This window comes from Lichenostomus cassidix, chromosome 14, assembly GCF_008360975.1.
Source record: "Lichenostomus cassidix isolate B80296 chromosome 14, HeHo_3.0, whole genome shotgun sequence".
Lineage (NCBI taxonomy): Eukaryota > Metazoa > Chordata > Aves > Passeriformes > Meliphagidae > Lichenostomus > Lichenostomus cassidix.
In genome coordinates, this window is record NC_139495.1 from 9,006,800 (window position 1) to 9,025,563 (window position 18,764).

General features: G+C 38.4%; 1 protein-coding gene across 1 annotated transcript in view; it reads left to right on the forward strand.

The window, feature by feature from the left end:
- Positions 1 to 18,404, forward strand: part of SNX29 (sorting nexin 29) — a 100,137-nt gene extending 81,733 nt beyond the window's left edge. The window contains exon 21 of the mRNA XM_085074807.1: positions 13,037 to 18,404. Within this exon, the coding sequence (XP_084930933.1) occupies positions 13,037 to 13,166 (130 nt within the window). The 3' untranslated portion in view covers positions 13,167 to 18,404. The remainder of the gene's footprint in view (positions 1 to 13,036) is intronic.
- Positions 18,405 to 18,764: the final 360 nt, after the last annotated feature.

Below are 18,764 nucleotides of genomic sequence, written 5' to 3' on the forward strand. Positions count from 1 at the left end.
TTTAAAAATTGCTTCAATAATACACCTAATTTAATGAAAAAGAATTTTCTCTGTGTTATCCTACTTTTCTAGTAAATGGGACTAGACATGTCTGGGCACTTAATTTCCTAGTTATCCTCTCTGTCTGTAACAATTTGCTCCATTATTCTGCTGGAATTGACTTTTTCAGAGGAGGAGAGCACAGAGGAGTTTGCAACTCAGTCAGTCAATAGCTGAGAATGTGCTAAAATGCTGGGAGTGCAAGCAAGTGCAGATGCCTACATGTTCTTGCTGTGTGACAGTGTCTGCCTGCAGCATGTGGGAACTCTCATACTTCCAACTACCAGAGCTGGGTCTTTTTGTGCCTTTGCAATCAAAGCCCCAACCATTAATACAATGTTTTAAAATGGGCATGGAATTGTCAGTATAAAAAGCCCATAAACATGTAGAATTACACAGCATCCTAATGCATATTTTTATATGGCCTCCAAGTCATCAAAGAGCACCCGACTGGCCAGAAAGAAATCAAAGTGAGTATTTTAATTTGATGTGAAGATAATTTTCTTCTCAGTATAATTTTTAAAGCTGCTGAGCAGGTGAGAGTACACTAAATTGCCTCTATAGTGACTGGAATGAATGCATAATGGGACATGTGGATGATAAGAGCCACTTGGTGCATGGTTGTTCAGGACTGGCTCAGGTACCTCACTGTGTCACAGATACCTCTGATGGAGCTGTGCAATGTTCTTTTCACAAAATTTGCCCTTCTTGAGCCAGTTTCCTGGCCTTGCTCAAATCTGTGTGAGTTCCCTGTAATGCAATTGTGGCTTTTAAAGCTCACTTTTTGGCCTACTAAATCCTGCAAAGCAGTTTGTAATATTTATTCTACAGCTGCACTTAAACTAGCTGATCTATAATTTCTTGTTAAGTTTCTCTTTCTGGAGCTTATTTTAAGAAAATTGCCAGCTTTAGATATTCACAGTCAGATCTCAGCATATGAAGATTGCATAACAGCCAGTTCAGAAGTATTTTGGAGAACTTACAGGTAGGGGAAGGGAACCATCTGCAGGTCCCTGACAGAAAACAAGTTTCCAGCAGAAAGTGTTTTGAACACTGTTGATGTGAACATGTTGTTTTGTAAGGAGCCATCTGGTCAGTCAGAGCAGTGTGTGTGCAAGTGCAGATGGATCCAGGAGCTGGGGGATCCAGAACCCTGAGTTCCACCCCAGGTGCTCCCAGCAGGGCCCTGGGGACTCCCCTGGTGAGCTGTGCTGAGCCTCTGCATCCAGCCAGAGGGGAGTGCCAGAGTGCTCCCAGCTCTTGGTGGGAACTGCAGAATGCTGCAAGAGGAGAAATCTCCCAAGTTCCATTCTCTGTCCAGCTGACAGCAGGGTGCAGGTAGGTGGGATGGCAGGAGGGCTCGGAGCAGATGGGGTGGTGTGCTTCCCTTATTGACAAGTTCTCCTAGCCCACAACACTTCTAGTGATGCTTCTTTAAATTAGAATTTGAAATGTACAACTGAAGAGGGAATTATTTCTTTAAATACATGTTCACAGAATGAATAGAAACTGATTAATGCAACTGAAAGAAACCAAACAGAATAATAACTTATTTATCATATATATTGTATTTACAATATATTTAGAAGTTGCATAGCATGCAACTGTGGCACTTAAAGATGTTTTTGAAGCCATACTATTCTCACAAAGAGGGAGGTTATTTCAACTCCTGATTTTCTTTGATGTATTGAAAGGAACTTAAGGGCTTCTTGCTAACTTCAACCAGTCTGCTTGGCAAAATATATTACTTAAACTATGTGTGGCCTGGGTGATGTGACCTGCACAAAACTCAGTCTGGAGATTCATGAGTTTAATTCTCTACTTAGTAAAATCTTACATAGAGTCATGAAACTGATAGACACAGTTTATAACAGAGAACTCCTGGTACAAAAGAGTTGCTGAAATTTAGAGTGTATGATCAAGAGTAAGACTTCAATTTGCCATTTTCCACTTGAATTCTGTTAAAAGGGCAGTTTGATAGAGATACTTGCTAACAACTCAGACCATCTGAAAATCACCTTTCTTCTAAGAGTTTCTAAAATGTGGAAGAACAGAAGAGCTCCCAGACCAGCATGTGTGCACTGGATATACAGAGGGAGCATCTCCAGTGAGAACATGATTTAGGGGATTTGTTTTTTGGGAAGCAGGGTCTGAGTTCCACCAGGTTGGCTCCATCTCCTCCTAGTCAGGGCATAGACCACTGTTCTCTCTTCAGTTCCCACACACCCATTGTCTTATCACCAAACTGTCTTTCTGATAACCTGTGAGATGGAAAATGGCATTTTTAAGGTATCTGACACAGGAAAAACAAAGCAGGAAGTCCCTGCCTGCTTTTATTCCTGCCTGGTCACTCTCCCAGTGGGGCACTGCTGGTGTTTGCACCTTGCACATCAGGCCTTGGTGCCCAAGGAGTTGCTCTGCTTTAAGCCAAGGGTCCTTTTCATATTAAATGGTTCTGTGTGACATTTGCACACACTTTTGGCACAGGCTGCATTTGCAAACAGTTTTGGTGTGATGCATTTCTGTAATGCATTGTCAGAGATATTGCAAGCTGAGCTCTCAGACATGAGTTTGTGGTGTTTGCTCCAGATCTCCTGAAATGTCAATATCTCAGTGCAATTGCCCTTGAGAAATCTCTTATGAAGGAAAAAAAGGGGGGAATAATTATTGAAAATACAGCATGCTTTAAATCGGAGTGAGTGTGTGCAAATGTATTCCCATATGTAAATTTTACATAATTGCTTGAATGGCAGAATTAGTAGAATGGTTTTTAAAAAAATAATTTGCTAATGAAACAACATGACTTTTTTTCCTCTTCAGTAACTGTTAGATTCGGAGTATTGCAAGAAAAGCTATTCTGCAATGCTTATTTCACTGGGAATAAAACCAAAGATTAAGTTTAATTACTTTTCCACAGTGGAAGAGATTTTGAGGAATGAAAGAAGCTATGCTGAGAGATGGAAATATAAACTTTATTCCTTTCTCTTAGCATATGAAGCAGCAAGGAATACTCATGAAAATGTGGTTTAGAACAATCTCTTTATACATCTCATATTGCAATCTTCCAGTGCTTATTCATACTCCTTTCTGTGCAGCACTGACAGTAATGGATAAATGGATGCATCCATTCAAATACATAAAGCAAATAATCCTCATAAGGGAGGTATCTTTGTACTCGTGCATGTACTTGGCTTTAATCCAGACCAAAACAAGTTTGTTTATGCCCAACTGCACAGTTTTTCAAAAGGAGGTGGGTTATTTTTTTTCCTCATTTGAACTCCTATTGAAAAATATTCCAGCAGCCATCAGTTTCTCCTGTGAAAACAGCAGGAATTAGCTACAGGCCATCACTGAAATTCCAAACATCCTACAGAAGCTTTGTTCCTTGCTTTTGCTTATCTGCCAGCTGTAAACATAGTCCATTCAATTCTGTTGTATTTCAGTTTCCATTTTTGTGGTGTATTTTTAATGTGTTTGGCAATTCTGTGATGGTAGCAGAATCCATGAGCAGTTAGCTGAAGTATCCTAGAATAACTTGGTGTAATTATAGGTACTTGTCTATTAATAACAAAAAATTAATAGTGTGCAGGCTTTTTTCCCTGCCATAGCCCTTCACATCATTAACCAATGAGTAAAGAAAGTGATCTTTGCTGGCTTTTTTTTCACTTTGGACTGCTTCAGATGTCTCCAAATACATCCTCTGTAGGTACAAATTAGGCCAAATCTCAGTTCAGAAATGCCAAAGGACCTGAACTGTTGAGGTCTGTGCAGCAATACTAGAGCTCGTGAGCAGCAGCAGGGATGGCACAGATATCCATCCTCTCCCTGCTCCTTCCACTCCTGTTCTGCATTGCCCTCACCCAAGACAATGCAGAACAGGGAGAACTTTGCATATTTACAGCATCAGTCTGACATCAGGCTCTGCTGCTGTGTGAGATGGAGCCAGAACAGCTGCACATTTCCTAAGGCACAGCTGCTTTACAGCAAAACAGGCTCCTTCAGTTTACCATTGCTCAAAGACCCCAGTTTCAAACAGAAATTCCAGGAAGAATTTGTGCTGGGGTGGCTGGGATGGATCACTGTGTCTGAGAGCTGACCAGAGTCATTTTTCTTCACATCTTCACATATTAATTATACAGTGCCCCACAGTTTGATTATACCACCAGCAGTATGAAGGTTTATTTTTAGATTAAGACTTCTTTTTAGAAGTGTAATGAAATTACAGTTAAGAGTTTAGTAAAACTCATGATTTGTGGTAAAAAGAGACCCACTTATCTCTGGGTCTGAAAGTTAGAAATATGGGCCTTGCAACAGCAGAGCCCATTTCTTACTATTCCATGTCTCTGACCTCTGAAATCTTGTTTCTCAAGTTTTGTTCTTATCTTTAAGAATTCATAAATTAATTATTTGTAAGAGATTTAATTTGTCTTAATACAGTAAATCTGGTAAATGATATATTTATGTACACTGCAGAGCTTTAAATGTCTGACTGTTAGAAATCTTTCAGTAGAAGACTCCTACATATTAAAAGAGATAAATCCTAAAGCAGCAGCTCTTGAGAATAGCCAGGTATGACCAAAGCTAAAGAAAATGGGGTTGGTTGGCATTGTCAGGCAGACTGAATATTTTACCATATTTTTACTGTTAGTGCTAGAGCTGAGTCAAAATGCATCTAAATCCTGAAGGCTCCAAGCAAATCCAGTGCCCAGCGTTTCTGAGCACAGGGCAGGGATGAGATGGAAAGGCTCCCTGTGTGCCTGTGGAGCTGTTGGTGCAGGCAGGTTCTGTGTCACCTGGGCAGGGCACAGGCAGCCCCTTCTGGCTGCTTTTCCCTGCACAGCACCATTGCAGGGGAGCTGCAGGCACACATTTCCCCTCCTGTCTGCTCAGGCAAAGCAGAACTACCCTAATAGAGAGAAAACTCTGCGTCATCTCAGGCCCTTCTGGCCCTGGCCCTGTACCTGTGCAGGTGTAATGCGGATCTCTGCACACAGGTGCTTCACTCATTGCTTCTAAGCCAGGGAAAGGGATTTACCATTTAGTTCAAAATTTACTTGGAGCCATAAAATGTCCTCTGTCAAAGCTAACTATTCTTCCTAACAGCAAAATCTTCATGTGGCCAAAAGCCACAAAACTCCACGAGACAAGAAGGGGATTTCATTGGTAAATGAGGAAAGTGCCTGTCTTATGAACCTGTAACTTCCTTATGGGACAAAACTCAGCTGCCTCCAGGAGCAGATTCTTTGGGCAGCAGCAGCCTTTTACAGGCTTCACCAGGAGCTGGGAACTGAGAAGGTTCAGCAGCTCCCAGCTGCCAGCAATGGCAATCCAGCCCTGGAGCTACACTGCAGTGGCTGCCAGCAATGGGAGAGTCACGGCTGTTCACTGCTGTCCTAAATTGCTTCTTTAATATTTTGGCAAAGGAGCAAGCTTATTGCAAATTTGATTTATATTTATTTTGAACTCATTGGCAAAGCTCTGCATTAGAGAGGGACCAAAATGCTACGCTTTTTAAAGACTCTGAATCTGGTGATACCTGGAGAGCTGACCCCAAATTTCAGGAGCTCCTGGCCAACAATGCACTGTGCATTCAACTCCCGCTGGAGTCAGTAGCAAATTTTGCTGCCTGTTAACCTAATTTGGGGTCATAATGAAAAAAAGGATGAGCTGCATTTATCATGGACATTTTCTTCTTTGCAGAGAAAATAATTAAAATATGATTAAACAGAAAATGTGATTTTGGCTGCTGATTACTGTGGTCATCTTTTTGCTGGCCAGCCTCATGCTTGTTTAGTTTCTGTCTAATCCATCAAGATTGTTGCATCCCAAGTCAGCTCCCTTAGTCATTTACCAGGGAATGTGATTCTTCCATGAGCTTCCTTTCCTGTCTTGGATTAAATGTAAACATTAGTCCCTGTCTTCATTACCAAGAACAAAGTCAGCATTTCCCTTGTTATTCTGTTGACAGTACTCATTTATTTACATATTTCCCCATCTTGATGACTTTTGTTTATTTAGAGTACAGATCTAATTCCACTATGCCAAGTCTCAACTCTCTCCCTGTGATTATGTTGCCAGGTGCAGATGCACTGTTTTCTATGGGCTTATCCAACTCAGTGGGAATTTCTTTTTTATCTTAGGAAAATGAAATAATGGGCTAAAATGAAGAACAATTTAAAAACTCCCAAGGGTTGAGATTATGGCCTATATTTTTGAGGTTTTTAGGTCATGGATCACACTATTAGGATCAAGTTGGAGTGCAATAACATGTCCTTAGTATTTAAAAGGTAGAAAACCAGAGTGATTGCTATAAAGCAATATTCTTCACTTTATCATTGCCACCATATTTTCCAGAAAAGTTGTGATTCTAGGAGCAGAGCAGGTTTTAAGTTTGTTCATTTTTTAATATTCATAGCTGTTATTTTTAACATGACATCAATTCAAATCTGGATCTGTCCCTGAGAATGGTCACATCAGCGCTGTCCTGCCTTTTGCACATGTTAATATCATGTGTAATCTTCATGAGAAATGAAGATGCTTGGGAGAAGCAGCTGATACCTCTTAACTTGATGGAGCAATTAAAACTCAAGCACTTCCCTGGAAGATCAAAACAACATGTTTTGATCACAACTTTTCTTTATCATTCCATTTGCTTCTTTGGTAGTTTTAATAGAAGGGACTTGTTCTTAAAAATAAAATCATGATGGTAATTGTGCAGGTTGTTTTTTATGATGGGCAATTTATTGGCAAAACTCAAAGCAAAGAGAGCTAAGTTGTATTATTCCCTTGGAGACTATTTCAACTCCCTGAAAGCTGCACAAAACACCCAGTGCTTTGGGGCAGATATTCCTGCCTGGCTGAATTTGGATCAAAGCAGAGTCAGGGAGCATGGAGGGGACAGAGCCTCTCAGCAGGGACACAGCAGCTCCAGCAGGGCCATTGCCCCAGCTCAGAACTAAAACACCAGGAGCTGTTTGCTCCTAAGCCCGTGGGAAAACAGGTGGCAGAGCTCCAGAACAGGAGATAGGAAGAAATATTTCAAGCTTTCAGATTTTTCTTCTTTGTAATACTGGCAAAATTAAGCAAATTGGAGGAGATGGTAAATCTTTCCTCTTTTTGTCTTTTTTTCCCCCAGTGCTTGGCATAGAACATGATTGGCTATTTGCATTTTGTGTTCTGTGTAAACTAGAGGTGGGGAGCTCCGAGTTAATACTTAACTCCTTTTACTGGCTTCAAGTGTCCTGGTGTCTGACAAGGCACTGCCTGTGAACTTTGTTGTTATGCCCAATGCCAACTGTATTGATTATGTACTGTTGAAAAGCTCATTTGGTAATTAAAATTGCCTGCCTTCTGTGTCACTGTTATGCACAAACAATTAGTGAATATGGAGGAGGCAGTGCCTGGCTGGTCACTGTAATGCACTGCTGCTTCAACACATGGAAATTGCTACTTGCCAAATAAGAGTTTTAGTTTATTTTCACATCTATGATGCATTGTGAATCCTAATGCACATTGTCTGTCTTTACTTACCTCAATATTTTCAATAAAAATGTATTCTAGCTGTCTCTGCTTTCCTTAAAGATAATTACTTACTCGCAGGAAAAAAATAAATCCAGGTATTCACTGAACACTGTTCTTCTGAAAGCAAATCCTACCTTTTGTTGTTACATAAACAACCTTGGAACATGTTCTGCTTCTGAACCAGTTGTTCATGAAATCCCCTCTCACTGTGTGGGGTGGATGGTGCTGCTCACAGAGTCACCCTGACAGCAGGAGAACAAGTAGAGCTGAACGTTGGTGATTTCCAGATGGAAATGGATGGAACAGCCAAACTTCCTGCCTTTCAACTAAGCACAGGAATAAAAAAACCTGTTATACAGATTATAAATAAATGTAAATATGTGTTTAGTGGTTTCTGTCTTTCTAGTTAGCTGTGCAGGGATCATTTGCCAGAGCACAGTGTTCATGCATTGCGTTGTTCAGTCTGGGGCATCACAAAACATGGGAAGTAAGCATTCTGAAATGCAGAGGTCGTTGTGCTGGGGAGAGCCAAGGAATGAGAGTATTGCTTAGGTGGAAACTGTTGAAAAGTTCAGAGAATTTCCTGAATGAAAGAGTGTATTTAATTGCCAAAATTAAACATAGGTATTATTAATTTATATAATCAATGGATACAGTAACCATCTTGTTATGCCATCTTTAAAGTGAAGTTAGTGGGGAAAAACGATTATGTGATCAGAGTTATGTACAGTGTCATGGTTTACAGAAGAATTCAAATATCAATGCAGATGTCAAGGAAGAAAGTCTTCATGCTGGTGTGGAAACTGAATTGTAGCATGTGAATGTTCAAGTCAGGGTAATTTGAATTATAACAAAAGGAAGCATGATCATGTGTCATTATTTCACAGCAAGAGGAGAGCAAGTATGTCATGAGTGTAGAAGTGTGTATGTGGAAGCAGAAGGAGCTGTACATTAACTAAATGGTTCAACAGAATATTAGAATTAATGCTTTTCATTTATTGAAATTTCATTTCAGATCTAATCTTGATGGGAAATGATTATTCAGTTTGTAACCTGACACCTTTGCTCTAATAGTGTCTTCAGGATTCTCAGTGTCGAAGTGTGCTATAGAGTGATTCTCTTCCTATCTCTTCTGTTAATAACTGACTCCTTAAAAATCCCAACTCAGACATTTGTATTAATAAATGGAGATCACAGTTTCTCACTAATAATTATATTTAATTTCTACAAAATTGAGAGCATTGACAGGAAATGTGTCTCCAATTACTTTTACACTTCACCAACTGGAAACAAGGATTTTACCCAGTTGACTGGAAAGCAGGAGTTACTACAGTGTGTGAAATGATTTGGTGAATTCAGAATCTTAGTTAATAATGCCACTAAACAGGTGTTTTATCTGATTTTAATTGTCAGAAAGTGCTGAAATATGTTGTATTGGCAAGTCAGAATTAGTTCTCAGTTGTCTAATTAGGATCTCCTGGTAGTCTAGGCATTGCTGAGCAGTACCTTTCTGAGGAGGCTGCCTGCCTGAGCACCACATGAAATGTTGAGGTTATAACTGGAATTAGATTATTAATATGACTAACAAAGAATTAATAACACAAGAAGCTGGCAAAAGTCATCAAATTTATCTGGCAATTAATGTCTTTTTTCATGAGGTGTGTTTAATATAACCCAAGTAAAACTAGAATTATGAATGTCTCCAGAGAGGCATTTACATGTGAAATAGATCTATAGATGGAAACTTGAAATGCCTGATCCTGAATTTTGCTACACTCCCAAGATGTGCTTATTGCTTCTGTTCTCTGATCTCTGGCTGATACAAAAGTATTTCCAATTGCAGGCATGTTACACTATTTTTATCAAAAGCTTCTGATTTTATCCTGAAGAATAGGCAATGGGATGGGAAATAAATTTCTTCATGTAAATGCTCACAGCATCAGCCAAGAGAATACTGCAGTTCCATATGCTGAGTATGTAAAGAAAACCCCACAAAATACAGTTTACATTTGGATTCAGGGAGAGCAATAAATCAAAGGTATGAATAAACCAGCAGCTGATGAAAGGACCGGTTATTTTAAGCTATTTTCTATAGATGCACCTCAGGCAGAACTTGACACCAAGACAAAATCAATGAAACTGAATCGTTTGCCAAACAAACGCTGGGCAGATCAATCAGGAATGCTTAAAAGCTAAACAATGACCCGGTAGGAAGGAAGAATTGATTGCCTCAGCAGGTTGCTTTCTGCTTCAGAATGGGCCAAGGTGAGGATGTAGAAAAGAACTTGAGCCTTTAATATGTGGACATTCCACTGCTGAACAGGGCAATGCCTGGCAAGCCTCTCTGCCTGCCAGGCTCAGCCTGGATAATTGCAGCCTGCTAAGGCTTCTGTGGCTCAGAAGGCAACAGAATGAAAAGCACAATGTTGTATTAAAGCCAAACAGCTGTAGCTGGGACAGATGTAGACTTACAGTAAATGCTTACTTACCTCAGGGACTTGGGGAAACCAGGCTGGGGGATTTACTACAGCACAGCTACTGCCTGGTTTGGATTTAGGTATTTGAAATTTCTATTTTAATCTGAGGAAAACAATCAACTGTAGGTGAGCCCTAACTCAGCCCTCCCAAACTAACCTAGAATTCATGGAATATTTGACCAGCTGAACTGTCAATACATTTAAAAAGTGTCTTGTTTAGTGCCAGAGACTTTACAGGTATCATTCAATCTCGGGGTCAGAACTAGATTATTCAATCTAATAACAGGAGACAGAAGAGATGGGAGGTGAATCTTTTTCTCGTACTTTATAGTGTATTTTGGGGGGGTTGGTAATTTTGGTAAAAAGAGCCAGGGCTGAAGCAGGCAAGTGAGATGGCTGGTTCTCCCATCACGTTTTGAAAAAGGAAGGATGAAAAGACTTTTAAATTTATGACTCTTTTTTAATACTTGAAACTTTTTCCCCCATAGAACATCTGTTTCCATGGAAGTTGATCAATTCAATTTCAGCTCCAGTTTTCATGCTGGATGCATGAAGATGTAATTCCTCAGACATACATTGATTTCTGTAAACCTACATTAGATAACGATGTGTCTTAGATTGTCATTATAAAAATTAGCAACGACATTTAGGATAAATTAACCTCTAATTTAGTTATTAGATATATCATGTTGTGGAGTAGCATCATTTAAATTAGCAGAATTACTTGCAATTTCTGTCCTTCGCTCACAGACACTGGTGTTCTTGTAATTACCCTGAATGACCTGATTAGCTCAGCTGTGCCTGGTGGGGCACACTGCTATTAATTCAGCTCTCTTCGTTTTAGGGGAACTCCTTCTGCCCCTTTTGCCCTTTTCCCTCCGAATAGCATTGCTCCATTGGCCTGGCTCTGATGTCGTTTTGGGGACATGCCAGCAGGAGGAGCTTGTGCATTAAAATGTGCTTTCCATGAAGCAATCACCAATTACAGTAATTGCGCTCAACTCGTGCTCTCTCCTGCAAGGTAAACCACCTTGTACCTGCCAAGGAGCTCTGTGTGCCTCAGAAAGCCAAAGCTCTGTCAGCAGTGGCCATCATGCTGCTGAATGAACCTCTTTTAGATTGAGCAAAGCCCAGTGAAGTGAGGACTTAATTTTATTCCATTGTATATTTGATATTTAGATTATTTTACATTTACACGTTCTGAAAAATACATATCTTAACACAAAAGCACAACCCTCTGAAGCCAATGTCACATGCTCTCTTTTACAAGCATTACAGTATCAACACTGCATTGCTCAATTTTATAAATAGTATAAAAATTATGAGTAATAATATTCATGTTACTAAAAGAAATCCATGCTAATGAGCACAGCTGAAATTGGATTCACATGATCAGAATTCTCTACAGCAACTTAGATAGCATTGCTGAATTTCAGAATAAGAAATCATAGGGCCACAGTTGGAAGTCCAATTATCCTTGGCTACCAAGAATTAGTAACATAGACTAAATTAATTTTTAGACTTTTTATTTTAGTGACAAGAAAAGTAAAGAATTAAAGATCTAACTTGTTAATTTGGTTCTTGAAGAAGAGGAGGATGTATGCCACAGGTATTTTGTGCATTTTTTCACACAAAGGACTTCTTAGTTACCTTGGACAACTAAATACCATAATAGGAGTGTGGTGAATCTTCATTTAGGAAAATCCTTTCTTTTAACTAAAGCTATTTCAGACTTTTCTGCTTAGAAATTTCGACCAGTTAAATACTCTGCCATGAAAAAAAAACCCACAAAACTTTATTTTCTGTTGCTTTGCATCTGAATTGAACATAACTTTTCCATCCTGTTTTTTTCCCCTTACCTTTGTGGGAACAGCCCTCTGTGCACTGTAGTTCCAAAGCTCATGGTCACCAGTGAGACAGCTGCCCTTTCTTGCAGAAGTGCTCTGCTGCCTGCAAGTGCATTTTCCACTCCCTCCCAGGACTTGTTAAAGGCTTTTGCTTCACTAATGTCTCTCCCATGTGGGTGCTCAAACACCTCAGTGGAGCCCTGTGGCTTTGGCAGGAGTGTCTGACTTGTGTGTGAGGAAGGTCACTCTGCAGGAAAAGGAACTGCACAGAGAAATGCAGGGATTGTTTTCAAATATATCTGTGTTTGTTTAATATGGCCAGAACTGCACATGAGCAATTTCTCCCTTTTGGACTTGTTATCACACTCTGAAGATAGGTATTTCAAGGCTGGGGTTTTTCACTTGTGAAAATAAGCTTGGCTTTCTATGCTATGTGATTTTATTGCTTAGTTGAGTTGCTAAATGCAAAACTTAGTTTTATTTATTGATCTGTGTGTAAGCAGTTTAATTAAAAACCATGTGGAGTCCTGTAAAAGAATGGCAAAAGTACAATGCTATCCCTTTATACTGTAGTTTTCCGAGGAGTCTATAGCCTGAATATCACCTAGGTAAGCTGGAATTTTCTGTTATTGCTTGTTTTTGAACTTAATGTACTTCTCAGAGTCTTTTCCAAAAGGCTCATTCATGTAAGACTGTAGTCTGTTGTGGGTCAGGAGAGACTGAAGAATTCAGGGATGTATTAGCAGTGTACTTCATCATGTAATGATACATCCATCCATGATTAGAGGATTGTTAACTGAGCATCATCCAAGCTCTTGTCTATTTTGCTTGTACTTTTATCACTTCCCAATGCTTTTCCCACCATTTCTGAACTGCAACTCATAGAGATCCGCTTTTATCCTGTAACTTGCAATCTTCCATAATGTATTGAAAGTTCTACTAGCTCTCATTTCTGAAAGAGCCCATTTTGTAATTCTCACTTGAGATACCAGTAGAAAGAATGCAATTCCGTGATGTTGAAGATGTGTGCTGTACTTTGCAGTCATGTGCCAGGCTCTCATAACATCTGCTTTCTTCGTGTTGGAAATAACTGCACAACGGTTTACACATAAAATAAATTAGCTGTTCTGTGTTTATTTTTTGTCTCCCTAGTGATATCCCACCCTCTGGAGAGCCAGTGAGCAAAAGCAATCGCTCGAGAGTGACCACTCGCTTCCCCAAACTGTCCCGCAGCCACCCCAGGGAGCCGCGGAGCCTGGAGCCTCAGAGTGGTGATCTCTGACCTGTTCCTTCATTGCCACTGTGGGCAGCACGTACTTTAAGTTGTTCTGTGATTCCTTCCTAGCCTATATTTGTAATTTAAGCTCCTGAAGAGACTACAGCTGCATCAACTTAAATCCTGAAAAGAGACATTCATTACCAAGGGTCATATCCTGATTAACTACTTTGGAAGGCAGTAATCACTTTCTCTAAAGAATACGAGGGCTCTTCACAAGAGCTCAGCAAACTGATCGGCATTTCCTTTGTTTTGTAAAGCTGCACTGCACAAATTCTCCTTTGTTCCTCTGGAGTCCTTCTGTCACAATGAATTCCTTGTTTGTATTATGTTGTCCCTTTTTCCATGTACAGTTTTCTGTTCCAGAGAGACATGGGCTTCATGTCAAGACAATTTTTTTTCCTTAGAAGAACCTTTATGATTATCACTACTTAATATGTCAAAAGGATGTGCTTAAAAGAACCTCACTAATTTATTACCTTTTGTAAATAGAAAGACTGGGTTGTTTTGGTTTTTTTATTGTAAACCTCTGACACACACAGGTTTTTAAAAAAACTTGATGATGTAGATGACGAGAAAAACATTACAGGTGGAAAAATAGCTTTTGTACATTTCTAGTTAGATATTCTCAATAGCATTCATTTGTGGGAAGTAATTCTTTAAAATCAGAGAATGTAATAATTTTTTATTGAAATTTCAGTCTTGCTGTAAGGCAGGTGCAATATTATTCAATTCTACAAACCACCACAAGGATGCACAAAATTAGTGTGGTACAAAACAGTGCTTTCAAGTCTTGGGTTATATTTTGTTATTAATTTGTTGCTTGTGTTGCAGAACAGTCCATCATTAACAGGGCAGGGTGGAATTCTTAATCTGATTTTGTAAAACCCTTCACAAGGTGATACTTAAAAATTGCCTGTAATAAAAGTGCCTGTTACCCATCACCTCTTATTGAAAAGTAATTTGTAATGCTACTGCTATAAGAGTAACAAAAAAATTGACAAGAGTTATTACAAGTGATGGAGGTCCTGACATGGATTAACTGGAATCCAGTTCAGTATCCATTAGCTGCACTGCCGTAGGCAGTTAATTATGTTTTAGCTATCTTCTTCTCTTCATTAAGTTTAAGCAGTGTATGTTCCAATTTTCTATTAATTGTATTCTGGTTTTCCTTTGTGTAAGAACATCTTTCCTCTCAGAAGTTTTTTTGGATAACGTTACTTAAATTGATGTATCTTGTCATTTTATTATCCATTCATTATATGAAATTTTCACATCTTATATTATTCTCCAGGAAAAAACAAGCTTATGATTAATAACAGACTTTGTACCTCAGTGCTTTACTGAAGTTCCAGCAATCTGGAACTTGTGTTGTGCAAACCTGTGAGCAGTGAGTGTTGTTCAGGCAGGGCAGTGCTCCAGTCATTTTCAGTGGCACTTCTGCAGTGAGTAGGGATTTGTTACCTACAGTCAGCAGCATCAGTGGGTTGTGCCTGGGCATGAGCCCCACATGCTGGGCTCTTACCACTGAAATATGCAGCTTTTAGATTGGACTGAACTGCTAAATGTGGCAGAGAGGAGTGGGGTTCACTCCCCAGGTCAGAAATTTCAGTAGGTGAAATACCACAAAGTAAAATCATGTCACAGAAACGAAACAATATTTCTCAGTCAGTAGGAGATCTCAGTTACCAAATAGACAAAGAGAAAAGCCCAGAGGCCAAACTGGCAGCTCACTGATTTGTGTTCATTAACAGATGAATTACTGTTGGTGTTTTGTGTTAGTTACAGTGGGACACTTATTTAAGAAGAAAGTGAGTAGATTGGCAGTTAAGTAGCTTCTCCAAACTCTGCAGTCTGATATACTGCTGATGGTTTAATTTGTCTTTGTTGGAAAGAAAAGTAACTATAATGATGGTCTCACTTTGAAACAATTCTAATTCATTTTTCAGAAAGTTGGTTGAGAGACTTGGTTAGTAGAAATATGGCACATGTACTAACACTGAATTGCAAGTAAATTTGAAAGAAAACACTGTGTGGAAACATTTGTGATGTATCTGTTACATATATTTTCAAGAAATAATTCACAGATTCAATTACTTCTTATTCAGAAAGTTGCAAATGGTAAGAAATTTCATTTAGTGCAGACTGAATTTCTTTTTAGTTATTTAAAAGGAATTTTTTGTGTCTGCATTTGGCTCTTAAAATTACTTCATTCCTGATTTTCTTGGTTCTTGTAATTTTTAATGTATGTATGTAGATCACAGAAAAATACTAAACTTGTTTACAGTGTACAAATTGCTCTTTGTTAACTTTAGCTGAATTGTGTATCAGCTCCTAAGATTACAGTCTGCAAACAATGTTCACTTGGCGATACAAGATAACATAATGGGTGCATTACTAATCCATTTAAAAGCTCAGCTGTGGTTTCTCTAAAATCACAGGAAATAATCAAATGAAAGCCTTTCTTCACAAGGTGGCATTCTCACTTTATACCCCTGGTTATTTTGAAGACCACTGAGGTTACTTGCATGAGTGCAAGTAGATGCCTAGTGACAGAAATGCCCAAGTTTTTACCACCTCAAGACATCCTGAAAGGTCCTGCCTTGGAATCCTGTGTAGCTGTTCCAATCCCACTTCTCTTTGTTCACCAGAACCAGCAAATTCTCTTGAAGAAGGCTGACCAGTTGGTATTTAGAATCCCAAGTAGTTATATTATTCTTACAAAATACCTGTAACAGTGGTTCTGCCAATGAAACGATTTTACCAGTTTATCCTCTTCAGCCAGTCCATGCCTAGTTACAATTTTTGTACAGCTCTAAACTTCTGTTGGCTGACTCATAGCTCTTAAACCCCTGCCCGTGCTCAGTGGGCAGCTCACAATGAGCTGCTGGGTTCATTCCTAATGAATTTTTAATTAATTCATTACTGGCTGTTCCTGCTGGCACCACTGACCAGTGCTGTAATCCCAGGACAGAGGAGTCACGACAGGCTGGGCCTGGAGCTGTTCTGGGAGCTGGTAGAGCCAGCCAAGAGCAATTTGTGGTATTGTTTGCATTTCATTCCTGCTTTGTCTTCAGACTCCAGGGCTTCTTTGGATCCTTTAGGGATTATTAAAAACAAACTGTAAAAAAGTGGCACAGCTTTTACTGTAATGCTGTTGTCCTGTCATATCCACAATGAACTTTCCTAAGAAACTTAGAGCAGGCAAAGCTCTTCCAGCTTTTGCAGATGTGTCCATCAGTATTCACAGATCGACTGTGGGCTTTCAGAATCTCATTTATTTAGAGATTCATTCATTATAGAGAATGCAATGTGTCGACTTGGCTTTTGCAAATTAAATCAAAGTTCTCAATAATAATAGTAATAAATCTCTAAGGTTTACATGAGGCAGGATATTGACATAGTTATAAAGGCTTAAATTGATATGTCCATTAAGTCACATATTCTTAGGAAGGTAATAATTTCAAAGCCAGTCTTTTTAATGGAATATATTGTTGATGTGATAGTTGTAATCAAATTATACTTCCTTACAGAATCTAGTGCAAGTCATATACCATCATGATTGAATGGATACAAGTATTTAGAGAAAGAACAGAATGGTATTAAAGATTATTGGCTCAAAAGTGTGACCTATTGCTAAGGTGCTTTTTTTCCTTTGTAACAGTCATGTTTTATTGTACAGAACAGTATCTACATGGTAGTTGTCAAATTAATAAAAAAGAACCTACTAACAAAATGGCGTTGACTGACTCAGAGCAGCAAGCTAATAATAAATGAGACTTGGTGAACCCCCAGTGCACTAATGATGCTTCTGCCAGGTCATATGAATGGTTTAAGAACCTGGTGTTTTGTACCAGAATCAGTAACTGGTGCTTTCTGATACTGATGTAATTCTTTTTCCTTCAAAGAATGCAGGAATCTCAGTTCTGCTAGAGGTTTCATGCCATTTCAAAGGTTCAAACCCCCCACCCCAAAATGTTTTTCATCTAAGGTCTTGGAATTCTGAGAACAGATAATACATACCTGTGGATATCTGCTTGAAATTACTATGAGAAACCTGTAGAACAGCTGTTTAAAAGAGAAAAAACCCAACTTTTTGACCACATAGTGCTGCTATATGCCCTTGCAAATCTTGGAACCAGCCCTGGGCTCTTCCAGCTGGAGCTCTAGGATATATGAAAAGAAATCTGTTCCACACAAAAGCACAATTTTCTCCTTGCAAACATCAATAATGCTTCTGTATTGGATCTTGAGTCACTTCTGGAAAAGTGATTAAACAATTCAAGGAAGTAAAGAATTTCTCTCCACTTTCTGTAGGTTAAGGTATTTCAGTCAGCACCCTGTGTCACATGGAATATTAACCTGATTATTATTTTGTAAGTTGGGTAGTTTCATAGCATTCTGTATTCAAAGAAACACTTTACTATAGGAAAATATCTATATGAAATCTATGTTTAAAAATAGCAATTAATCTCTTCATGTTTCACATATTGAATGGAAGATAAACCACTTGTTCTACAGTGCTGTGACACTGTACATTTCATTGATTCCTCACTCTGCACTAACTGTGCTTTTATGATCCAGTTATAGAGAACTTATTTATAAATTCTTTCTACAAAAATAATGAGAGCATACTTCTAATCAATATTAATAGCTTAGTTTTTCATTCATAATGGCATGGATTTATTCTAGATAACAGCATTGAAATGTTTAGAAAGGAGTGACTTTTCCAGATTTACAAATTGCTGCAAATAACTGGACTTACAGAAAAAAAAAAAGATTTTTACTGCGTCAAAACAGAATTTATTGCACTTCCATATAGGGGAATAAATTCCTTTCAGAAGTTATCTCCATGCCATGACAGTAGTTAAACTGTGATAAGTGGTTTTTTGAGTATTAATTATTTAAGACACTAAAAATTATAAAAATGTAAGTGTGATTGAAAATACAGTTCTGAAAGACTGTGCTTTCCTTCTTAGTTAACACTGAGAGAAATAACTAAGTGTCTTGGATGTGGGACCAAACCTATTGGCAACTGAAGAAGGTGAATTTCCCTTTTGACCAAGGGGAGGGATTTTTTTTGTTATTACTATTGAACTGTAGAAAAGGAATTAATTAAGCATATATATGTACAGTATTCACATAAGTATTAATAAACTGTAATATTATTTTAACTTGCTATGCTAATGTTTACATTATAGAATTTTTAAGCAAATGTATATATATAAAATTTTCTAAATACTTTCTTGTTTTGTTTTTTTTTAATATCCTGTGGTAATTTTATTGTAACCTGGTTAAAATATGCTACGTTACCAAGAAGAAAATAAAAAATAACATCTTTTCTTTGAAGTAGAGTGTTTATACTTTTCCCTTCATAACTGGATGCTTCTGTATCATGTGAAAAAGGAAGTTTTAAAAAGGAAGCATCATATGCATTTAATCAATTTCCACCAGACAAAGCTGTAATTTAACAAAAATAAAATGTTAGTAGATTCCTCAAACTCACAGAATAATCTGCTGGTTAATTCAATTAAAATTCTTCAAGCCACTACCATTATGGAGAGATCTAATTAGTTGAACTCTTCATGTTAAAAAAGACAGACA